This window comes from Mastomys coucha, unplaced genomic scaffold (assembly GCF_008632895.1).
Source record: "Mastomys coucha isolate ucsf_1 unplaced genomic scaffold, UCSF_Mcou_1 pScaffold3, whole genome shotgun sequence".
In the NCBI taxonomy this organism is placed as follows: domain Eukaryota; kingdom Metazoa; phylum Chordata; class Mammalia; order Rodentia; family Muridae; genus Mastomys; species Mastomys coucha.
Window position 1 is genome coordinate 64,666,808 of NW_022196909.1, and position 25,847 is coordinate 64,692,654.

The window sequence follows — 25,847 nt, forward strand, 5'->3', positions numbered from 1 at the left end:
TACCTGGCTATGCCAGTCCTGGATAGGTACCTGAAGGAACCTAAGCACAGCACAGAAATGTGTGCACATCTATTCTCATTCTGTATTAGCCACAGTAGCCAATGTAGGCGTGCATCATCAGATGAAAAGGTACGTGTGGTGTAAATATACAGCGGAGTTCTAGTCAGCCATGAAGAAGAATGAAACCATAATCTTTATGGAAGATGGATACAATGGAAACAATTGCATTAAGTTCAATAAGGTAGACTTGGGAAGATAAATACCACATGTGTCTCTCATATGTGCAACCTAGGTTTAAATATATCTGTAGTGCTTGTATATGACATGCAAGGAGAAGAGGGTGATGTAGAGGATGATGTTTGATGCCTGTAACCTACATAGTTCAAAGAGAAAACCAACTCCCATAAGGTGTACTTTGACACATACACAATAAATTAACATATGAATTAAAAATCAAATAAATAGTAAGTTCATGCATTGCCAGTGACCACATGACATCTCAATAAAAAAATCAGTTCATTAAAATTAAATACATGGGAAAATAAAGAAAATTAAATAGAAATAGAGATATCAAAATAATTTAAAAATAAAGCTATGTAATAAAATGTTTATCCTTTTGTAGTAATATTAATTAATAAGATTTAGGTGTGTGGTTATCAATGAAGTATTAGTGGCATTTACCATGATTTCAGAGTCACAACGAAGACAGCATTTCAATATTTCTGCACCAGCCATGGCAATAAGGTAATATGTGCTGTGAATGGTAGCAAATTCACAGGGACTGCTGAGTGGCTGGGTGGTTGATGTCATTTTTAATCTCAGGTTGAAGCTAGGGAAAATGAAGATATGATTGATTTCCATGTATGTCCACGGTGAGCCTGACTTCTGTTGGGACTCTGGGTCTAAGACTGTTCCTAGCAAGTTCATCTGGGAGGGAGGCTGTCAGCAGGTGCCCAAGGGAGCTCGGCACGGGACAGTAGACGAACCTCATGTAGTACTTGGCGAAGTGTTCAGACAAGGCTCGCAGCTTCCCATGGCTTGTTGGCTATATGGACAGTGAAAGCCAGCGCAGCCATGCTGGTCAGATCCATAAGCCTCCTGCCACCCAAGGCTGACAAAAGAGTCCAGATGGTGACAACAGAGATGACAGACACCCTGCCCCAGGGCAAACTGATGCTACACAGCTGTGGGTAGTTCTTAGCCCATCCTATAAAAGTCTCCTAGGTGGACTGAGGCGGACGAAGGGAGGTGATGGTGCTCTGTGATGGCCTTGCCCGAGAGGCAGGAAGCCAGGGGAGCAGCTGGCAGCACTGCCTCGCAGGCTCAGCGCCTCGCAGGCTCACTGTGCTCATGGGTTCTGGGAGGCCCAGAGGGTGTTCAGGGCATCTGGCAGGGTATTCAGGGAGGCTTGCAGTATGATTTGGGAGGGTTGCAGGGTATTCTAAGGCAGAAGTGAATGCTCTGGGACCGTCGTGGCAGAGGCGATCGCTCTGGGACCTGCTCCATTATGCCATAAGAGGATCTTAGGGACAAGAAGCACACACTCGGATCTCCTCAGAGCGAGCAGATGAAACCACACTCACCTTTTTTTTTTTTTTTTACCTGAAAAAAAGTACATACTATTTGGAAAACTGGAGGGCACAGAGAATAATCCAGACTGTATTAACAATGTCCCCATTCACAGACTTTTTGATGAAACAAAACTTTGCTCAGCATATGTCTAGATTTATTTTTACACATGCATTGTATAAACTTAACTTCTGTAATGGGCTTTTCCCTCTATGAATGACATCAAAGGGCTGGAAAGATGGCTTAGTGGTTAAGAGCACTTCCTGCTCTTCCGAAGGACCAGAGTTAGGTTCCCAGCACCCAAACTGGGTGACTCACAGTTGCCTGTAATTCCAGCTCCAGGGTGACCCAGCATCCTCTTCTGGCCCCCAAATACACACACATATAAACAAGAATTTTAAGAAGAAAATGTGTTTTAGAGAATTACATCAAGGGCTGTGGATTCAGCTCGGTGGCGGTGCACTAGCCTAGCCAGCCTGAAGCCTCTAGTTTCAGACTCAATGCTGGGGACAGAGGACAAGGGTTACAATGAGAACGTCATACCGTAGCGTTGGACATAAACTCACAAAATCCCTTCTTGGGCCAGCAGGTGAACTCCCCGACCTCGAACCTCCAGGACGCTGAGAAGCCATTTCCCAGGCAGGACGAGACAAAGCTTCTTTCCAAGAAAAGGTCAGGAAACAGTCATCGGCCTGGGTTAGGTCACCCAGGAAAGGCTCCCTGCCTTTGCTGTTTGATTGGTTGTAGCTCCTCCAGCTTGTGTCTTTGAAGCTCTCTTGAATGCTCCCCGTTCAGACCCCCACTCTGACAGCCACGTCAGTACACCTACCATCCCTGTAACAGGAGGAAAGTTGTCCAACAGTATGAGCTCTGGTCCTGGCACCTGAGGAGTAGGAAGGGGTAGGCTAAGCCGGAGGGGGCGTGGCCTGGGAGGGCGTGGCCTGGGAAGAGGTAGCCTAGGGAGTACTCAGTCCACCAGGGATCAGGCAGTTGTGGCAAGGGTATTACTATCTCTCTTTCTAGAGAAGATTGAGGAGATTAATGGGCAAGTCATTGACAGCCTCCCACAAGGCTGCCCAAGTTGCAAATGCCTATAGCAGCAGCTCCCATGGATCTGATGCCCTCTGATCTCTAAATGGTATAGAGAACCAGCGGGGGCTTCATGTCTCTGCACACCATGGTCTGGTCCCTTACTAATCATCAAGTACAGGTGGCAGAATCTCTCTGATCTACACCCTCCAGCCATCCACCCCGGACTCAGCCCTTCCAGGCCCGAGCCTGGGACAGTGTGAATGAGGCACCCATCTCTGCCATCAAGGGGCCAGCACACCAAGAGCCTATGTTTGAAGTCTGAAATGAAGCTTTCTAAAAAGATACCAGTGGGCAGGAGAGATATCCTAGCGATTAAGAGTAGTCGCTGCACTTATAGAGGACCCAGGTTCAATTCCCACCAAGCACATAGCAGCTCACAACGAGCTGTGACTCCAGCCGAAGGAATCTGATGCCCTCTTCCCATCCCCCAGGGCAGCGCTCGTGCGTGCAGTGCACTTACACACATTTGGACTAAGCACTCATACACAAAGTGAAAGTAAATAACTAAATAATTATAAAAATTGAAAGAATAAATAAGATGCCAGTGGCAGGCAACATGGCTCAGTGAGTAAAGCCACTTGCCACAAACCCTTGTGACAGCCTCAGTTTAATCCCAATGACCCACATGGTGGAAGGAGACAGTCACGTCCTGCAGTTGTCCTCTGGCCTTCACCTGCATGCTGTGGCGTACATGCACATACACACACATTTTTTAAAGGTGTCTGAGAGTGCCTGTAGAAGCCTGAGGGAAATGTCACACAGATCTCAGCAAGGGACATTCTACAAAGTACCTGGCCAGTACAGTTCAAAAGTGGCAAGAAATCTTATCATCTTGAAGCCAAGTGGAGGCAAAGACGACTTGCCAGCTCCAGATAACCTGGAGCCCTGGGTGGTGTACTGCAGCCGAAAGAAGTAAACTGTCAGAACTGCCACATGAGGTGTGCGAGCTTGAGTTCAGGGCTGGCTGGGTAGGAGTAGCAGCTGGACCAGCTGCTGTAGAAATGGACAGGGCTCATGGGGACTGTCTGTGCTGCCTATGCAAGTCTTCAGAAACTGTCTTTACAGAGTCTTGGGGCTGGAGCGATGGCTCAGCAGTTAAGAGCACTGGCTGCCCTTGCAGAGGGCCTGAGCTTGGTTCCAAGCACCTGGCCCAGGCCTTTCACAACACCACTGGTAATTCCAGCTCTAGAGGAAAGGGGGATCCCACACTCCTGGCTTCTGTGGGCACACACACACATATACATAATTAAAAATTAATATTTTTAATTTAAAAAGATCTTATCTAGAAAAAATTCTTCTGGTTGACATTCCCCAGGCCTCCCAGATCATGCCGGGCCTTAGTGTCCACGCTTCCCTGGCACTGCAAAAAGCAGTGCCCGCCTCTCAGTGCCCACGCTTCCCTGACACTCTGCCTCAGGAAGCAGTGCCCGCCTCTCACCACAGAGCAACAACTGTGTTTTGTTGGGATGCCTGGATATTTTAAAAATCAGTAAATTCAAAAAAGAAAAGACAGTAAATTGAACTTTATTAAAATCTTAAGAGATGCCACCAGGCCAGAGATGCCAGCAGGCTGCAGCTCAGTCCCAGCGCCCACTTGGGGCTGTTCACAGGCACCTGGAACTCTAGCTCCACAGGATCCAATGCCATCGTCTGACTTCCACAGGCATCCTTAAACAAGCATGTGCATACGCTCATACAAACACACGCTCACAAATAAATGAAGAATTAATAAAATAAAAATAAAAGGACTCTGTTAAGAAAGAAGTATGCACAAAACAGAGGATATTTGCAAAGTACATATCTTACAAGAGACTTCCACCAAAATATATGTGCACTTATGTGTGCAATGGTAACTAATGGTAACTAATTAGTTAATTAATGGGGCTGGGCTTAGTGGTGCACACCTTTAATCCCAGCACTTGGGAACCAGAGGCAGGAAGATCTGAACTGTGGTATTCCAGAATGGGGAACAGCTTAGGAACTGGGGGTCCTTTCCCTCCACACTTCACAGGGTGCCATCCTCCTGCCTGAGTCACAGGAGCGGATAGACCAGGCAGCTGGCCTCTACAGGAACCCCTGGTTACCTCCGTCTCCCTGGTGGTCACATCCCTCTGCCATGCTGCTTGGCTCATCTCTCACACTCCACCATTCGCTCCTGGCCCTCAGCAATGTGGCACCCTGAACATTCCCTGGCCGCTAAAGAAAACTAAGCTGGGAGAGCATCACGTGGAAGAGCCGTTTGACAGCCAGAGGCTTATTCCCACAGGTTCACTAGTGCTTCTAGACTGCCCTTGACCTGCTGCAAAGGTAGCCCCTGCAGGAGGAAACCCCTCCTACCCTTTTCCAGGCTTTCCCCCCAGCCACCCTCTTGAAACTCAAAACTATGGCAGTTAGTCTCTCAAGAAGCATGTGCAGAGTCTGCCACCTTGTGGCCATCCCTGGTCCTGCAGCACCCCACGTCAGAACCAGCACAGAGGAGCTCCAGTCTACTGTTCTCTCTCTAGGGTGTCACAGAGAAACTTTAGACAGCTATGGGATGAGCATGGGGGTGTGGGTAGGGCGTTGGGAGCCACACACTCTGGCCTCCCTCCTGTCTATTTGAGTCGCAGTCCTGAGCCTGTGGAGACGGCCCCAGGGTAAGAGACCTTCTCGTCATGTCAGGTGGGAGAGCAGAGCAGACAGTTGGCATTAGGCAACTAGCCAAACTCCTAAGTGGGAAAGCAAGCTGTGGGCCTAATCAAGAGCTTGGATAGATGACAGTGGACTTACTAAGCTGTCTCACGTGTCTGTCACCCTGGCCCAGCTCCCTACCAGTGTCGCCAGCTATCAAATGAAGGTTCTGACACGTTGAGCCCCTTTCCCCTCCGACACCACTCTTCAGGGAAGCATACCAGCGTAGAGCAGAGGCTCCCCCATCCGTAGGGCAGAGGCTCCCCCGTCCATAGGGCAGAGCATATTGCAGGATAGCCTAGAGAGACGGAGAACAAACAACAACCTGCCTTTGCTCCTCCACAAGAGGAATGTGGAAATCCTGCAGCCAGGAGTCCTGGGCCAGGAGCACACATCAGGCAGCAGTGCTGCGAGCTACTGGATGTGGATCTTCCACCCGTGAGAGACCATGCAGGGGAGCAGTGCAGCCAAGGGATAGAGTGCCTTCTGTAACAGCAGCCAGGACAGTCAGTGGGACGGGAAGGCTGGGAGCACAGTGGAGGCCTCTGCTTTGTAACCCCTCTCCACCTGTGCTCACATCTCTGAAGATGAGGATGATGGCGACGTCCTCCTCTCATCACACAAGGGCTTGTGTCTCAGTTTCCCATGCTGTGACAATACAACTTGACTGTCCCAAGTTTGCAGAGGTTTCAGACTGAGGTCAGCTGGATCCATTGCTCTGAACTGAGCGGAGGCCTCACATCACACAGAGGAGACAGTGTAGGCTCGCCTCATGAAAGCCGTGGGAAGCAGAGACAGACAGACAGGGCCTAGAAGCTGCCTCTGCTGGTAACCTACTTCCTCAAACCTGGACCCACCTCCTGATCTCTGCCATCTGTCTGTTAATAATGCCAGCATTGGGGAATCCATCAGAGGCTGAAGGCAGATCCCTCAGGACCCAGTCTCTTCCCCAAGGCTGGCAGCCATGAACAGCAGTGCCTCTGGGAGGGGGAGGGGACACTTCCTGTCCAGACCACAGCAGGGACTAAACTGAAATGTGGAAAAATTTAGGGACACAACAGAGGAAAGAAGACCTCACCCCAGAATCCATTTGATGGGGCTTACCAGCAGAGAGGCAAGGACCCCAGAGCAGTTAGCAACTGCTTACCATCTCTCTCCCCTCCCAGCCATAAGTCTCCTGAGGCCTAGGACTCTCACAGAAACAGGAAAAGGACATGTTCTAATCCCTCGTGCAGTCCTAATGCCTCTGGTATCGCCTTATCCCACTATCACTTCACCCAAGGATTCACCAAGGATTCTCTGGGGCCATCCCATAATCCCATTTCTCAGAGGAGAGAGGAAGGGAAAGGCTGAGGTGATTTTCAAGCAGTCTTTTGAGATATAACTGCAGAGCCACAGAAAGGTTTAAACGGCTACTGCTAATACAGTCAGCTGTGCTCCTCTCCTGAGGATCCCGCACCCACATGTGACACCCCTCACTTTCTGAGGCTCTTCTTTGAGCAGCCCACACCTCTGTTCCTGGATGCACACCTATTCTCCAGTCACATGCCTTTTTAAAATGCATCTATGAGCCCACATCTCTGCCTCATAAACTGACTAGTCCTGGAATTCTTTCCTGAGCTGGTGCCCCGAAAAGTCTTAACGGAATGCCTTAGACTTCTGAGGGTGAGTCTGGGTCTCTGCCCCTACCCTGCAGGCCAACGGGCATGCATCCGTGGAGCCCTGCCAGAGGGCCTGGTTGTAGACACCATCCGTGAAGGACAGCTGTGATCTTCACATCACTGCCTGCTTGTCCATCTTCTTCAGGACAACAAGGCTTTGCTCCAACAATGAAACTCACCATGTAGCCTCTCGAGTCTTCTCGGGTTGCTGTCACAAAATGTCAGTGTCTGGGTGGCTCACTGGCCATTGGTGGTTGGTTTTTCTGGTACTGGGGAACACACCAGGATCTTGTGTGTATCCAATGAGCTTTCCTTCATTGTGCTATGTCCCACTCTCATTTGCTTTTCTACGTTTGTTTGGTCACAGTTCTCGAGACTTGGAAGTTGAAAATGGAGCTGGCAGGCTGGATGTCTGGTGAGCCCCACCCCACAGTGGCAGGGTCAGGAAGCACTTCTGTTTCTTTTGTAACATTATCAACCCCAGTCTTGAAGGTCTAGCCTTGTTACCTCCTCTCAACCCAAAGACTCTGTCTCCATCACTTTAGGGGCAGAATTCAACCTATGGATTCTATAGCACAGGGATATAGCTCTTGCTGTGGGCTCCCTTCTGGGTGTACAGACACATCCTTCTTGCTGTGTCTGTCTGCCTTCCTCTTACAGGACACTAGCCGTTCATGAGAGCTCCACCTACAAGCTCTCATCTATCTAGTCATTATCTGGTCATCTGTCTACAAGGCATACCTCTAAATGTCATCACTCTTGGAACTAGGGCTTTCGCATAGGAATTTGGAGATAATACACTCAGTCCACCAAAGCCGCTAACTGTTAGCTCTGCGTTTCTCTTTGAACTTCCTGTGACTTCTGGTTTGTTTGTTTGTTTTCTTCCAGTGATAGGAATGCCAGAAGAATCCTTCCCTCGCCTTGCCCCCCTTGCCCCAATCAACACAGCCAAGAGCCCAGTGGCTCCAGGGCTCCAGTGCAAGATAGGTATGTGTGTACCTCATCCCTAATACCGTGACAGCCCTGTAGTGAGCGGACTGGGCCGAAGGTCTACTTCTCCAACAAGAGGGGTCCCTGTCCATCCATTGCAGTAGGCAGAACCTGGAGCTGACCTCTGCCCTGACCTGGGAGGCTTTCCCCCACCCACACCCACATTCTTCTCTTGCATCCAAACTCTCAAACCAAGAGGACTTCCCCCCCAAAATCTATGAGGCCCGGTCAGAGTAGCTCCCATCTCCTGCTGAATGTATAAGATGAGTCAGGTGTGGTGGTGCACACCTTTAATCCTAGCACTTGGGGGGACAGAGGCAGGCAGAATTCTGTAAGTTCAAAACCAGGCAGGTGGAACTCTGTAAGTTCAAAACCAGGCAGATCTATATAGTAGAAATTTGTCCCATCCTCCCCTCCCCTAAAAAAAAGCCAGTTAGAGAAGATCTGGAGAGCCCTCTGCTCACCACTAAAGAGAGCTGAGTAGCCTCCCCAGGAAGCCGGGGCCTGCTTAGACTGACAGAGTTTACAGGGCCTCTAGCCAGCAAGGGCTACTGGAACCATGAGACTAGAACCCTAGTCACCTATCTGAGCCCTTCTCTCAGAGCTGCCTCAGGCTGAGTGCACCTCTACTGGTGGAATTCACCATCTCTTATTGCTGTTCCTAAACACCCACCTCTACCCTCCAACCCCCACCATGCAGCTCCTGAGCAGAACTCTACAGATAGGGTGCCCACCAAAATTCACAGTGACCCAGAACAAGTTCATCACCTGGCTGTCCAAGAACGCACTCACTTCATGGTTCCCAGGCATGAGACTGGCAAAGCCGGGGGCAGGGGGGTGGGGTGTTCTCTAAGCCACATGAAGAAGAGGGGAAGAAAAGCCAGTACTCTCCCCTTTTCGGAAGAATTTTTCCATCTCACACAACAATTCTACTTACAAATTTGGCCACATGGCTACAAAGGATGCTGGGAAATGTAGTTTTTAACAGTAGCACTTTAGCTCAATATGGTTGTGATTTGAAAGAGATAGAGAATAGCAGCCTCTGCCTTGGGGGCAAATAGCTACACCTTGTCAGCAGTGCGTGGGTACAGGGGTGACATCATCAAGATGTCAAATCTATGCTGGGTGCCAAAGGAAAGGTAGGTAGGATTTGTTTGGTTTGAGTAAGTCTGGGATGAGAGAATATGAAGGCTGGAGATGACTGGCATCAGTCAGCTGTGTACCAGTGCATCCGGGGCAGCCTCAGGGAGTGGAAGCAGCTGGAGTAAAGGCCCCAAGACTGGACGGACGGTCAGTTTGTTGAAGTAGAAAAATAAAGTTCAGGGGTGAACCAGGATCAGGGCTCTTAGGACCCAGGAAGTCCTGGGGCAGGATTTGAAATCTATTCCAGGAGTGATAAGAGGAGGAATACAATGTGAGGTTTTCATAAAGGAAAGCTGGAAAGGCAGATGAAAACCAACTGCCTCAAAACAGAAGAGCAGGCTCAGTGGGTAAAAGCCTACACAAGCCTGTCTGATAGTCTGAGTTTCACCCCTAAAGCCCTCTGGAGGAGAGAACCAGGTTATTCTCTGACCACACACGCATACACGCACACGCACTCACTCACTACATCCGGGTATAAGGTGCAGGGTAGGGTGCAGTGACTTATAACATTGTGATGTGCGTTTGTCCTCAATCTTGGAAAGGCCCATATCATCCATCCCTCTCACTGGAGACAGACAGACAGACTCCGACATCCTAGCATTCATCAAGGCCAGACAGAGCATTCTACAGAAGAAATGTAAGTACACATCCCCTGGGACCCCTCCAGGGTCCGGCAGTCCCCACTCTTCTGTCCCAGACTTGAGAGAAAACTGAAGCAAGCAGGAATCTGCAAGGGAAATCACATTAGCTCCTGCAGCCACGTCCTGGCCTGTCACCCCTCGTCCCAGGGGCCAGGTGTGTGGGTGGGTGGCTTGGGTGCCCCTGCTGCATGCACCTGGCCAGACTCCCTCTCCCTGCTCCTGACCGTGGCTTTGTTCTCTGTCCCGTCTCCTGCCCAGCCTTCTCCAAACTGAAGGAGCTGAGGGAGGTTTGGTCTTTCCTTGAAACCCTGATTAGAGACCTCACTCTCTTCTTGGAGCTATGGACGTAAATATCACTTGTGGGCCGGGGGCTGGGGACACTGTCAGAATTGGAGGACATACCTGTCCCACAGCGGGATGAGAAGTCCCCTGGCCTTCCTCACTGGTCCTGTGCTCTTGTCAGCTAACCATCTTTTCTCCACGGACAAGCCTCTTCCATTCCTGGATACCCACAGGAACAAGGCCAGGCTGCATTTGAATTTAACCTTGGCCTCACCACAGTATTCAAATGACCTAATGTTTGTCTTGGCTTGCCAAAAGCTGCACTCCTTAATGGTGTACCTGCTTGTCTGTTTTCCATTGCTATAATAAAATGTCCAAGGCTGGGCAACTCAGTCAAGAAAAGCGGCCCCACTAATCCAGTTCTAGGAGTTCAAGGATGCACACAGCGGTTGCAGCAGCTCTGCTCTGCTTAGATCCTCATGGCAGCTGGGATAAGAGGGAAGGTCACATGGTGAGACAGGAACCAAGGGTCATTCAGGGCTCAGGCTTCAGCAGAGACCCAAGGATCTCCCAATTGACCCTACCCTCTAAAGGCCCCACCTCCCAGCCTCACCACACAGACAAGCAAGCCTCGTGCACCGACTCAGACCACAGACAGCTTGGGTCATGTGGCTGACACCTTGCCCAGGTGGATATCATGCTCAGATTCTCTATTGCCCGGTTGTGGCTTAGAAAGGTTCAGTTTGACATGGACGGGACACTGGCGCTGAAGGAGGACTGCTCTCATCACAGCACACAACTAGCGTGTCACTGGATGGCCACCGCTTGAGCGCCAGGAGCAGCAGCGTGGGCCCTACCACACAGTAGTGGTGGACAAATGCCATTTTATGTAGGGTCAGGCATACGTAGGGAGGGTGGCTGTGCAGAGGAGGGAGCTGGGGCCAGAGCTGAAGAAACTCAGGAGTTCAGGCATAAGCTGTTCTTAAGTGGGGGCTGTGAAGATGATTTTGTGTAAGGACAGCAATGTTGCAGCAGGAGGAGGAAGCTCACAGTATGATGTGTGTCTGTCGCCTTTCCACTGATGTGTCAAGATACCTGAGCAGACAACTCTAAGGGAACAAAGTTCCGTCTGGGCTCATGGTATCAGAATGTCAGTCCATAGCTCATGGTATCAGAACGTCAGTCCATGGGGGCAGGAAGGGCAGAGAAGAGCAGCACACAGGATGGGGCCAGGAAGCAGGCAAAACGATTAAAAGGCTCTTTCCTTCCCTGCTTTTATCCTGTCTGGAACCCTAGCCTACTGGATGGAGCCTGCACATTCAGGGTGGCTCCTTCCTGCTTTGTTAATCTTCTCTGCAAATGTCACCCACCCAGAAATGTAATTTCCTGACTTCTTAGGTACTTTTCACTCTTTGTTGACCATCAAGATTAACCATCACATGGGAACCAAAAACCTCCCCAAGGAAGTAAGAAGAGATGATGTGGGGACATAAGAGAGGGAAGGAAGGGCCCTACTGCCCTCCCCATAGGAACTGCAGAAGACAACCATCATTCCTCCCCACAGAGCCTGCAAGGAAGCAAGCAGTGTTGAGGCATTTGCTGCCTAACACTCTTAGAAGAGATGCAAGCCCAAAGTTGGTGTCAGAATGGTACCTGCTGACACTGTCCCTGTCCCTGTCCCTGTCCCTGTCCCTGACAGAAGAGAGCCACAGAGCAAAGCCTGGGCACTTTACTTTTTGTTTTGGTTTGTTTTTTGAGACAGGGTTCTTTCTGTATTACCTTGGCTAGAACTTGCTTTGTAGGCCAAACTGGCCTTGCCTACTTCTCCCTCCATAGTGTTGGGGTTAAAGGCCTCTGCCCAGTGTGAGTACTTTACTTAGAATGTGTATCAGGGCTTGGGAGACGGTCCTGTCAGTAATGTTGGCTACACAGACACAAGAACCCAAGTTTTATCCCCAGAACAAATGTAAAAAGCTGGGCATGGACATACGCTTACAATCCTGGTGCTAGGAAAGCAGAGACAGGTGACTCCTGTCTGGCCATCCAGTCTAGGCTAACAGCTGAGTGTCCAGTCCCAGTGAAAAACCTTGTCTCAGAAAGCAAGGTGGAGCCAGCTCTGTGGCTCAGAAGGTAAACATGCTCATTGCCATGTCTGATGACTTTGATCCCAGCACTCCTTGCTGGAAGGTGACAACCAGCCCCCACAAGTTGCCCTCTGAGCTCACATGTGTGGGCTCCATAGCACATACTCTAAGTTCATTAAATAATGTAAAAATAGATGGATGCCTTCTAAATATTAATACCCAAGATTGACCTCTGGCCTCCACATGCACATATGTGGGTACAGGCACACAACTCACTTACACATTGCTTTCACATTCTTTCTCTCTCTCTCTCTCTTTCTCTCTCTCTCTCTCTCTCTCTCTCTCTCTTGCTCTCGCTCTCGCTCTCTTTCTCTCTCTCTCTATCTCTATCCCTCTCCCTCCCTCCCTCCCTCTCTCTCTCTTTTGGTTAGTCATCAAAGATTTTCATTTATATTACTGAAGTTTATGCTCCTGATGCACTACAAGGCAAACAGAGACAAGATCCTGACCCCTGTTCTGATAAGTGAGGAATCTGAGGCTTACTACAGATGAAGAAATTGCCCAAGGTTGTCTAGTTAATGGGAAGCAGAACCATGGAAGCCCACATGTTCTGCTGCTCTCTCCACCAAGCCACACTGTCTCAAAAGCCACAAGGAGAAAGAGTGGCCCTCTCTGCTGAGCCTCTCGGCCTCTGGGGAATAGGACCAGGATGGATTGAAAAGCAGAACTGTAGCCCCCTGTGTCCTGCAGCCAGGAGTGTGACTCTCCAAACGGCAGCCAGGAAGCAATTCATCAACACACACAAGTCCCGCAATCCGGTTCTTACTCTCTAAGGAACTGCCCCCGCCCCTCTGGTTTCTTACTGACCATGCAGACTCTGGGGAAGCCATGGCGAGGGGGCTAAAGGGGCCATGTCCCACACAGCCAGTAGGCTTAACCTGTCCAGACACAGCTGATGGCCCGGGTCCCACCATGTAACATATTGCATGCAGCCCACTTCTCAGGCCCGGCTGCCTGGTAAACGGCAGCCAGGCCTGCGCCACCCCAGCCAAAGCAAACACCCTGCCCTGACTGGGACTCTCTGCTCCTAATTTAGCATCCATCCTGTCATGGCTTCTTCCCAGCACTCATTACTGGGAATTTGTGACTATAGAGGAAGCGAGATCCCAGAGAGGGCAATTTAACATAAGGCTCCCTGTTCTGAGAAAGCACCAAGAGCCAGGATGAATCGGCTTGATTTAGGACCCAGGGAAATGCCAGCAAAATGTTTAAATCCCTGCTAGGGCACCTGCAGACAGGTATATGTCCCCCCACAGGGGCATCCGTCATCCATGGAGTCAAGTCTGTCCTTGCACTGCCAAGCATGCGTCTGACATCTGAGGAAATAAGGTTGGCCCGTTTCTGCAGACCCCCTTACAATCTCCCTTAATTCTCGAATTTTGGGTTTTTCCATCTAGAAAAGTCCGTTGGAGTGACTCTGTGACCACGAGTTCTCCCTCTTCAGTAGGTGCCAGGAAAAGGCTGAACTCCCACTTAAGTTCTGGAGCCCATCCCGGGCTCAGAGGCAGGAGATGAAGAGAAAGTGAGAGGGGGGATTAGGAAGCACAAGCCCTCAAGTGAAGCCATTTCTGCCATTTGTAGCCTTGGGCAGGTCGTGCGGTGATCTCTGTGTGTCAGCAATAGCATCCACCCGCCTCTGTAGTTAGCCTCTTCAGAGACAGTCTCTCACAATGTACTGCACACCCGAGTTGGCAGCAGGGAAGGTGGCTTGGTAATGAGACATGGCCCCATTCCATGGTAGATGCCCTCCATTTCAGGTGTGCCCTCACCTCTATGCCGCCGCAGCTCTGTTGCCTAACAAACACAGTATGTACTACAAAACGGCACCAGAGAGGCTGCGTGGTGGGCCCTTCGTGTGAGGAGGTAGCAGCAGGAAGGCATCACCTTCTTCAACCTTCCTGGGCACTGCTGCATACCTGTATCCTGGAGAGTTAGGACTTTAGAGGTGGGGAGCTCGAGATGGGAGCTCGTTCAGACTCCCTTCCACCTCCCAACAGCAGTGTGAGGTAATCCTACCCAGACTTCTCATCAACAGCATAGAGGAAACATCCTACCTGAGGCCTGAGGTGATCTCATGCTCACCCCACCTGCCCGGCCCTTGGACTAGGGAGACCGAACAGCTGGCTCAGCCTTGGCTGTGTACTGGAGTTACTTGGGACCCACAGGATTTCCATCCCATAGGTCTGTGCTGTGGCCTGCAGTGTCTAAAGGGCCCTAGAGCTGAACATAACCTTTGTAACTGAGGATGTGCCCTGACTTCCTTCCCGTCCTGGTGTTGGGTTAGGCCAGGACAGAGTCTGTGGAAAGAGAGCCATTGAGACGGCTCAGCTGGTAAGGGTGTTGAGCCTGGTGACCTAAATCCCATTTCTATCACCTATGTGGTTAAGGAAGAAAAATAAAAATAAAAATAAAAAATAAAAAAAAGAAACAACAACAATTTCCACAAATTGTCCTTGTCCTCTACACACAGGCAGTAGCATATAGGCCCACATGCGTGTGCGCATACACACACACACACACACACACACACACACACACACACTACATACATAAATAAATATTTTGAAAGAATATGTTTTTTAAAAGGCCATCTCTGCTGAATTCCACAGTGGGCCCTCGAGTGCAATGCCAGACCTGCAGGTTTGCAGGCAAGAGCCATGTTGTGTTACCCTCTTACCCATCACATTCAGTGGGATGTTGTAATCACCCACTCTGCCTCCGTAGTGCTGTGGGGGTAGAGCCCGCGCTACTCCTGCACACCTGGGCTCCAGGTCCATTTGCTGCTGCCTATGCCTACACTGACTTTCCCAGCTGATCTCACTGCTCTCACCACCACCACCACCACCCCCTCAGCCTCCTGCTCACTGAAGCTGTTCAAAATGTGGTCATCACTTCACCCAGATCTGAGCAGCACCTTCGTGCACTCAGCACACATGTGATCCAAACTCTAGGCAGATGAACTGTGAACTCGTACCTCGCCTGCACACTCATGGTCATGGGTGTAAGGATTCCGCTCAAACACAGGCTTAAATCTGTGTGTCTAGGGTGGAACCCAAGGCTGATTCTTCTTAAAGACTAATTTTTTTTTTTTTTTTTTTTTTTGGTTTTTCGAGACAGGGTTTCTCTGTATAGCCCTGGCAGTCCTGGAACTCACTCTGTAGACCAGACTGGCCTCAAACTCAGAAATCTGCCTGCCTCTGCCTCCCAAGTGCTGGGATTAAAGGCATGTGCCACCACCGCCTGGCTTAAAGAAAGTGTTCGAGTGCTCACATGTGCATGTGTGCCTGCGTGCGTACATGCATGTGTGTGTGTGTGTGTATGTGTGTGTGTGTGTGCGCGCGTGTGCATATGTGTGTGTGTGTGAAGTAGAGGCACCTGCGGGTCCATGGGTTTGGAATGAGTGTGGGTCTGCTCCGGAATGATACCTTAACAAAGAAAGTATCTCTGCCATAGCTTGGGAGGCAAGGTTCAGAGGTAAAGAGTACAGCGAGCCTCTCCTTAGTGTGCATCAGCCCTGGGAAAATCCCCAGCCCCAAGCTAACCAGCACCCTGTCTCCTTTCAGGCCTGGGAAGCAACTGACTTTCTGATGGGTGTCCAACCCTGTCCTGCTGACAGAATGGCCAATGAGACAATGAAGAGCCTGCCCCTCACTGGTGACCTCAGATACCCTAGGGAGGCCAGAGGAGGAGAACTACTGAGAGGATGGTGTCTGGGCGAGCACCAGAGAGGGCATGCACGGCTGGTGGGAGGTCCTGACAGAGTTGCTGGCAGGGTGGGCACTACCAAGAAGCTGCAGGTAAGCCAGGGCTGCAGCTCACTGACATGCTTTGGAGAGCCCTGGAGATGGTGCAGTACATCATCATAATGGGGCGGGGTACATTCCAGGCAGTGCAACCGAGGAGGATGATAATCCATTATTTATTTATAACTATTTGCCAGCCATCACCAAAGTCTACCCCTGGCTTACAAGCCCAGAAATGGCCTTGGCAAGCCAGGCAGGCCTTCCAAGCCCTAGATAAGAATGCAGGGCACCTCCAATGCCACCGTGCCAGCACAAACCTCCTGGGAGCTATGTACCCTGCAGTCTGAAGGCCTCGCATTACCAGAGAACAGTGGGAAGCTACTCAGAGTTCTGCAGCTGTCAGTTCCCTGAGCCATCACCCCACCACATTGCATGGGGCTCTACAAAATTAAGGCCCAAACCCCCTGTCCCACAGGGGAACATAGCTGCCCGATGATCTTGCCTCAGTGAACCTCCCAGCATCCTGCAACCTGGCCCTGTGTCTTGGACTAAGTAGACACAAACGGGAGGGGAGCACAGTCAGCAGATACCTGTGTTGGGGTCCCAACCCAACTATTGTTGGGGAGAAATGGAGGGGCAGAGAGAAATAGGTGCCCAGAAATAATTACATCTGAATAAAAAATGTCTAACAAATGTCCCTGGTGTGTCTGCTCAGTAATACAAGAACTTGTGACCCTGGAGAGTGGACAAGGAGATGACACAAACATGGATTTGTTGGCCGGTGTTGTTGTTCTTCATCCATGTGGGGCATCTGAAGCTAGGCAGGCCTGTAGCGCTCCTCTGATCCACAGCCTGGCTTATATCATGAGGAACCAGCAGGATGGAGCAGGCCACCCTCCCCTCCACAGCTGGTTTCTTGGTCTGCTGAAGACTTTAAGATGGAAAGTGCTAAGACGGCCAGAGCCTATTGTCTAGCTCCTCCCTGGGACCCTAGCACAGAGCCAGTGCCTAATAAACACTCCCTCGTTGATGAGTGGCAGATCAGGAGTCCAAACCTCCTTCTCAAGCTGCACTCTTTCTGCATTCCTGCGGCTCAGTGATCCAGCCCATGGGGTGGGGGCCACTCCTGCCCACCCGAGCCCAACCCCTGGTAAAGGATGTAGGACAGGTAAGGCCAAACAGAAGGCTCTTCACAAGTCCACAGCAAATAAATACAGTCTCGCAAATGCACACTTGGGGTCCTGGAGATAATGTGGACCTGGCCACAACCTATCATGATTGGGATCAGTGATCCTGGAGTGCCTCGATGTGGTTCATATGCTAAATCTTCCCAAGACCATTGACTTTCACTCTCCTGCGGAAATGTTATCTCCTGGATCCAAAAGGACTGAGATGTGGGACACAGCCCCACACAGGATATGAAATGGTCACCCAAGCTGAAGTAAAGAAGTGGAGAACACACCAGCCCAGAACCCAGGATTATGGTCCATTGGCACCTACCTTAAGGGAGCTTCCTTAGCGAGCATTCTCTCAGTGGATGCTAGGGCTTTGGTGTAGACCCACACTGGACCACAATGTACTTTCCCCTAAAGGGTCTCTTCAAATGGGAGGAAGGGATGAATGCTTTGAAAGGATGCTCCATTACTCCATATGGGCTCAGTAGAACAGGAACAACAAGGAATGTCTGGGTTCAAGTATGAAGATCAAATGGTTTCTGAAGAGCCGCCGTCCAGTGACCCTGGTCCAATCCTAGATTGAGTTCAGCTGTCTCTCATTCCCTCCACAGGGGGAGGGTAGGGTGGGAAGGTGCCCTCTCATATGGTGCAAAAGGGAATTTCAGATTGCTCAGCAAGTTAAAGGCATTTGTCACCAACCCTGATGGCGTGCATTTGATCCACAGGACCTACGTGGAAGGAAGAGAGTTGACTCCCAAAGTTGTCCTTTGACCTCTACAAGCACCCTGTGGCATGCATGTCTCCCCCCCACACACATGCCATGTGAATACACACACGCATACACACATACACACCCATTGCACACACACATACACTGTAACATATATAAAAATTTTAAAAGGGGAATCCTAGAAAACAGACAGAGACACTGGGACACAGAGTAACTGTTGTCAATTCTCCACATTTATTGGAATTTACATCCAAAGTTTTGTCACTGACTCATGGGGAGAGGCGTTCTCCTGCACTTTAAAGGTGTGCTTAGCTCTGGGACACAGGCAGAGGCTGGGCGCGGCTACACTTGCTTGTTTCACTCCTGTGACATCGTGAGATGTACTTGATAGCTGTTGTCCTTTTAGCCCAGGTCCTGGAACTTACGGAGAGCAAAATCAATGCAGTCTGGAGACTAACACAGAGCTTCCCAGGCCAGCCCAGCCACAGCTGACTCCAAGTCCTTTTGTCAGGGACTGAACATCTCTTGTCATAAACCACTGAGATGAGGGAACTTGTTCTATAGCATTACTCATGTCAATAGCTGGATCATACATTAACCTTCGGGCACGGTGTACAATAGCTCCAGAACTTCCCAGTGTGCTGTGCACTCTGCCCTTTACATTTACTGTTGAAAAGCATTTCAGATCCATTATGTCCGCTGCTTACAGCCATGAGGCACAAGACCTAACTTACTCCACTTTACATGGCTAATAGTGGGCCGTGGCTTTTAGATCCCAGATAACGGACACTCACCAGCCAAAGGCACCCCATGAAAACCCCCACACATCACAGGCTATTTTCAAGGCTGTACACATGTCTTACTCTTGAACCCTGATGGTAAGGCCCTGTTGCTGATGACAGCTCTTGAACGTGGAGATGTCAGGCCGGTGCCTAACCAGAAGCTTCACACCTACAGAGCACTGTGTCTGCGCTTCACACCTACAGAGCACTGTGTAGGGTGCTGGATAGTCTGCATGCTACCAGAGGGGACAGGAGCCACCAGTATCACCCAGCCACAAGCACTGTGAGTACAATATCACCCAGCCACAAGCACTGTGAGTACAATATCACCCAGCCACAAGCACTGTGAGTACAATATCACCCAGCCACAAGCACTGTGAGTACAATATCGCACAGCCACAAGCACTGTGAGTACAATATCACCCAGCCACAAGCACCGTGAGTACAGGGCACGCCCGCTAGCTATATCCATGCAATAGCAGCACAAATGTTTTGAATGGACTTAAGGCCCACCCCATGAGATGGAACCCGCAGTTGACACTCCTAAAGTGGCCATGAACCTGAGACTAGATAGGTCATAGTAGGATAAAATATACTTCTGCTAAAGGAACATAGCAATAAAGTGTCTCCCAAGGACATCATGCTGGGTCTGTGCCTTGCTCAGCCCTCCTCAGAAAAGTCTCTTTTTCCAGTAGATGAGCATTAACATAGACACCCCAAGCTGGGCAGTGCACAGTGAGCGGGAACTTTGCAGCACTCGGGTCTAAATGTGATGCTTTCATCAAATCCCTCCCGCAAGGCTCAGGGATCTGTGTGGGAAAGGAGACAGACAGATTGTAAAGCCCGGGAGTGTTGGGTGATTCCAAGGGAACAGTGTCTTCCTCACGTAACAGGACGGATGCACACATGAGCTGACAAGTACCGTGGCCACGCCTCGGCCATGTCAAGGCAGCAGAGGAAGGAATGGGAACATGGCTCCCACCACTAAGCAAGAAGCTGTCTGCAGTTAGTAACCCCTGGAAGAGAGAACATCCTGGAGAACATGTCTCCAGTGGAGTCTCACTGGCATTCAACCATGCTCTAGGGCAGGCCCTGTGCCAGTAGTATGTGCCAACACAAACGAGGTCAGCAGTATCTTTGTTTTGTTTCATTTTCCTGTGTTTGAGCACTTTTTGTCGTATTGGTTTTTTGCCTGTTTGCTATTATTTACATTGTTTTTATTTTCTTGGTTTTCTTTTCTCTTTCTTTTTTTAAAGCTTGTTTGTTTTGAGAGAGGGGTTTCAGGAAAGGGAGAAGAGACACAGAGACACACAGAGAGACAGAGGGGGGGGAGAGACCGTGTAACTAAATGAGGGACTTTGGAACACTCGGTTCCAAATGGAATCTTTTCATCAAACCGCTCCCCTCAAGATTCAGGGATCTGTGTGGAAGAAGAGGCAGAAAGATTGTAAAAGCCTAACATTATGGATGGTTCCAAGGAAACAGTTGGGGAGGTAGGGAGGTGGGGAGGACCTGTGAGGAATTGAAAGAAGGCAAAATATATTGTATGAATTCTTTTCAATAAAAAAAATGAGAAGATTAGCCATTAAACCAACTAATAAAAGTATACATGTCAGCACCCTCACATGCCTGAGTGATCTGTAGCATTCTTCATCTACCACGGTATCCCAGGCCTCAGGCAGTGATGACCCATGGCGTCCCAGGCCTCAGGCTGTGATGACCCATGGCGTCCCAGGCCTCAGGCTGTGATGACCCATGGCGTCCCAGGCCTCAGACTGTGATGACCCATGGTATCCCAGGCCTCAGGCTGTGATGACCCATGGCGTCCCAGGCCTCAGGCCTCAAACTGTGATGACCCATGGCGTCCCAGGCCTCAGGCTGTGATGACCCATGGCGTCCCAGGCCTCAGGCTGTGATGACCCATGGCATCCCAGGCCTCAGGCTGTGATGACCCATGGCGTCCCAGGCCTCAGGCTGTGATGACCCATGGCGTCCCAGGCCTCAGATTGTGATGACCCATGGCGTCCCAGGCCTCAGGCTGTGATGACCCATGGCATCCCAGGCCTCAGGCCTCAAACTGTGATGACCCATGGCATCCCAGGCCTCAGGCCTCAAACTGTGATGACCCATGGCGTCCCAGGCCTCAGACTGTGATGACCCATGGCGTCCCAGGCCTCAGACTTCTTTGACCCCAGTGCTTCTCATAGTTCTGGATTCTACCTATGTTCTGAAGAAGTGACATGGTACCTGAAGGGTCTTTCATATGAGGCATCCTACCAAGACAAATAGCCATCGGGAGAGAAAGCATGGTCCTCCTAATCTTACCAAGATTCCAAGGCATTTGTCTGGTGGGTCAAGACAGACTACCTAACCAGTGATACGTCAAGGTCATCAGAGGGGCGATATCCCTGCAGACATTACAACCATAATGACCAGAAAGGAGATGAGAATCGACAGTCTGTAGCCGACTCCATCAGAACTCTGCTCACATCCCCCAGCCCTCAAAGGCTGGTTCACCTCCAGTGAACATCCTTCCATCCTGACCACATGTCCTTCTATCTGAAGGTTCTCCTCCTCCTAAAGGTCTCCACACTCATATGCAGCATAGGGTTGGTGCCATAGCTGATTGTCACTGTCATCTTGACACACTTGAGGAGAATGAACTTCAACTGAGAAGCTGCCTTCCTCGGGTTGGTCAAAGGGTGTGTCCATAGGGGGCATTTTCTTGGTTTCTAATTGATGTTGGAAGGCCTAGCCCACTTTGGGGGTCACCCATCCCAAGAAGGTAGTCCTGGGATGTGTAAGGAAGGTGGTTAAAGGTGAGTTGTGTCTGTGAGCAAGCCAGTAAGAAGTATTCTTTCATTGTCTCTGCTTCAATTTCTGTCTCCAGGTTCCTGCCTGGAGTTCTGCCTCAGTTTTCCTTTGTGATGGACTATAACCTTTGAACTGAAATAAACCCTTTCCTCTCCTAAGTGGTTTGTTGTTGTAGTTGTCATTCTTGTTGTCATTGTTATCGTTGTTGTTGAGGTGTTTGCCCAGCAACAGAAAGCGAGCTAAAACAGTTGGCTCCTCTGGTGCAATCCTCACCTGGTGAGGCACCCAGGAAGCAGATGAACACCTGGATTTCTCACCTTCTGTGGACCGTCTAAGTTGTTCTCTGCAGTCTCCCAAGTGTCCCAGTAGGGCCAAGCCCCAAGGTTCGCAGCAGATCCTGGCTTGCAGACACACTCTTCCCTGCCTCCTCCTAAACCCTCTGCCATTACTTCTGGTGTCATTTCCCCAGTGAACCATCCCACACAATCTCAGATCTGCTGAGGGAAGCCCAGTTGCTGGCCAAGGCTTCTGTTTCAGAACTGTGGATGTGGGGGTATGCAAATTAACTTCCTGGTCTGGGGAGAAGGAGAGCCCTTCCCAGTTCCATCAGACCCCACCCTTAGCAATGTTTTCAGATAAGAGTCACACTTTATGCTAAAAAGAAATAAAAGGAACACTCCAAAACCAGCAGCAATGATTGGGCAAGTTCAGTATCAGGGCTGGCAAGATGGTTGGGAAGTGAAGAGCACTGTGTGCTCTTCCAGGGACCTGGGCTTAATTCACAGCACCAACATGGTTGCTCACAACGTCTGTAACTCCAGTCCTAGGGTATCTAACCCCCTCCTCAGGCTCCATGCCTATGATGTGCATGCATACATTTAGGCAAAACACTCAGACACATTAAAATAGTACAATAAGTAAAATTTTTAAAAGAGTAATATCAGGTGTGGCTGCTTATTTGATTGGAGGCCCCATGAAAATCTCCCCTCAGCTTCCCACATCCTCACTGCTGACCACAGCAGCCTGGACTTCCTTTGAGATCAACAACTCAGATAAATGAAGATCCACACAGACCTGTACCATCTGCTTCACACAGTGCCCACTGTAAGGAGACCTTCAGGAACCCTAGTATCCTTGCCTAACTCAGCCCTCCATCACTTGGCTCTATTAGGGGGACACTTGATGAGTCCTCCCCCTCTCACTCTTTCTCCTACAGGGCACAAACTAGGGCAGGTGGGCCTCATTGTCTCCTCTTGGCTCCTGTTTGGAAAGTGCTCATTCACCTCTGTGTAGACTTTTCTGTCGTGAGTCCATAAGTAAATACCTATGTTGAATGGTCAGGTGAATCGCCCTTTATTTCAGTCAGATGGAAGGAGGCCGTAGCCTAGCTACTGTGTACTCCGGATTCTCTGCCCATTGTACATGAGATTGATCTTTTCCCCTCCTATCTTCCTATTAGTTCAGCTTCAGAAAATTCTTATCATCTCCGGATGTTAGGCCATCCTCTGCCATCAGGCCCGCCTGGCCATTTTACATTCATCATTAATTGATTTTGCCTGCCCCACTGGGGAAGCACAAATTGGCTCTGCCTGATACTGACTATAATTCCCTGCAAGAGGTTATAAATCATGTCTCTCCCTCAGAGGAGCAGTGTCCACATAGGGAGATGCTGGGCTAGGAAGTGGGATGTGTGCGAGGATTCTATAGTCCAACAAGATCTCTTCCAAACATAGCCAGAGGCTGACAGGTCCCAACACATTCAGGACACCTAGTTTGTCTGTGTAAAAGGAATGGCTAGAAGTGGGGGCGGGGAGAGGGAAGGGCAGAGTATGTGACTTCCTGGGGAGATGTGACCAAATGACCTGTCATTCCAGAAAGGGCGTGGACTGTGAACCTCAAAAATGACCCCACTGAGGTCCAGCGGGTGCACCAAGGAGCTGACCGGGGTTACTTAAAGGAGTGTGGGTGACTCAGAGGCAGCTGTCTCACTGAGAAACTCATCCAAGCACAGGTGACAACCTTCAAAACATGCACCACTGTGGCTGTCTGCACAACTTGTCCACAAGAGTCCACTCCCTCTAACAAGTATTTCATGCCTATGTAATTCCCAGAGGACCTGTGACTATCACAGCTTTCTGAGTCTTGGGAAGTCTCTCCCACTTTCAGGAAGGGAGAAGATCTTTTCAACCCTACAGGATGCTCCAAGGATCTTGTGGAGTGGGATGGGGTGGGGTGGGGTGGGAAGGGAAGGAAGAGAAAGGAAGGGAAGAGGCGGGGAGGGAAGAATGTGGGGCAGGGGAAGAGAGGCTGTCAGGAAAGAAAGCTGAAGGCCATTGCCCTGGAAGACCTGGCCACCACTCAGCAGATCCTTTGTCCCTAAATAAATTCAGTTTGTTTGTTTGTTTGTTTATTTTTATTATATATTTTCTTTATTTACATGTCATATGATATCTCCTTTCCCTGTTTCCCCTTCGGGAAAAAAAAAAGAAAGAAAAAAAGAAAATTAAAAAAAAAAAACAAACCCTGTTAAGGATCTGCTGAGTGGAGGCCAAGTCTTCCAGGGCAATGGCCTCCAGCCTCAGTTTTGAATCCTGGTGAAGCTGGTCCCACTCCCCAGCAGAGCTGAAGGAAGAGGGCTCCTCTGGCTCCGCCTACCTAGGCTGTCTCGGACTTCCTCCACTCTTCTTTCTCTTGTGGATTTTCTTTTCCGTCATTTCCTTCTACCTGAGAAGCGCTGCACTCCCTGTGTACTGCTGCGTGTCCCCTGTGCGCTGCTTGTCCCGAGAAGCATTGCACTCCCTGTGCGCTGCATGTCCAGGCTGAGGACGGTGGGCCCTGGACACTCTAGTCCTGTCTGGCCAGAGTCCTCGCTCGTCCTGTCTGATTGTCAATGGATGACCTTTTGGACCGTTACACACCTGGCTTCCCCAGTGTAATGGAGCAGACTTGAGAGTTCCCTGGCCTCTCAGAGAAAGCTCAGTCCTGGCTTAAAGACTGGCCTTGGTAATTCAGAAACCTGGTTGGCCCTACATCCCCCAAAATAGAAAAAAAAATCAAGGGTAAGTGTAGTGGCTTCAGAAGGCCCTGAATGCCTTAGGAAAGCAGGAGCTGAACGTACTGGTTCAGGGAACATGGCTCCTTGGCTCTCTTCATACTGCCTAAGAACAGTATCTGTTCTTGCTCTTCAAGCCGCCATGCCCCAGCCTCACCTCATTTCAGTGATGCCTCACGTTCTCTGTTGGGTCTTGTAGAGGACTGCAGCTTGCACCTGTTACTCTCTCATTTACTTGTTCATATACTTAAATTGTTAAAATTGTGCCCTGGCTTTGCTTTCTATGAGGCTCCTCACAACCAATACGTACCAACAAATCATACACTACTTATTACAAGAGTGGTGGTGGTTTGTCCCGGTTGGTTAAAGTGGAAAGCGTGATTCTGCTGCCACTGCTAATGAAGCTACGAGCATGATGCTGTCTGTGATGCCCACACCTGTGATGCCCACACCTGTGATGCCCGTGTCTGTGATGCCTGTGTGTGTGATGCCCGTGTCTGTGATGCCCGTGTCTGTGATGCCCGTGTCTGTGATGCCCGTGTCTGTGATGCCCACACCTGTGATGCCCACGTCTGTGATGCCTGTGTTGGTGATGTCTGTGTCTGTGATGCCCGTGTCTGTGATGCCCGTGTCTGTGATGCCTGTGTCTGTGATGCCCGTGTCTCTGATGCCCGTGTCTGTGATGCCCGTGTCTGTGATGCCCGTGTCTGTGATGCCCGTGTCTGTGATGCCCGTGTCTGTGATGCCCGTGTCTGTGATGCCCGTGTCTGTGATGCCCGTGTCTGTGATGCCCGTGTCTGTGATGCCCGTGTCTGTGATGCCCGTGTCTGTGATGCCTGTGTCTGTGATGCCTGTGTTGGTGATGTCTGTGTCTGTGATGCCCCTGTCTGTGATGCCCACACCTGTGATGCCCCTGTCTGTGATGCCCACACCTGTGATGCCTGTGTCTGTGATGCCTGTGTCTGTGATGCCTGTGTCTGTGATGCCTGTGTCTGTGATGCCTGTGTCTGTGATGCCTGTCTCTGTGATGCCCGTGTCTGTGATGCCCCTGTCTGTGATGCCTGTGTCTGTGATGTCTGTGTGTAGCCCGCACAGTCATCTCGCCGGGAAGAAGACACGCGGACACACTAGGTTCCTTCTGCAGCTACGTTTACTGCCCTCTCCCAGAGGGAAAAAAAGGTCGAGCCCAAAATCTGCACTGCTTATATACACCACAGTGCGGCGTGTCTGCCCACAGCGCGGTGTGTCTGCCCATGATTGGCTGTCCACTCATTACCCTACGTAATGCCCCGGATGGGCCGTGACATGGCGTCTTTTTCACTCTACGCACATGTGCAAACAGTTGTTTACTAGGAGTTA

General features: G+C 50.2%; 1 protein-coding gene across 1 annotated transcript in view; it reads left to right on the forward strand.

Annotated features, from left to right (window-relative positions):
* The window catches only part of Kif6 (kinesin family member 6), a 319,301-nt gene extending 302,671 nt beyond the window's left edge, over positions 1 to 16,630 (forward strand). Inside the window, exons 19-23 of the mRNA XM_031347801.1 lie at positions 2,159 to 2,241; positions 7,360 to 7,407; positions 7,881 to 7,979; positions 9,668 to 9,762; positions 15,756 to 16,630. Coding sequence (XP_031203661.1) covers positions 2,159 to 2,241; positions 7,360 to 7,407; positions 7,881 to 7,979; positions 9,668 to 9,762; positions 15,756 to 15,772 — 342 coding nt within the window. The 3' untranslated portion in view covers positions 15,773 to 16,630. The remainder of the gene's footprint in view (positions 1 to 2,158; positions 2,242 to 7,359; positions 7,408 to 7,880; positions 7,980 to 9,667; positions 9,763 to 15,755) is intronic.
* Positions 16,631 to 25,847: the final 9,217 nt, after the last annotated feature.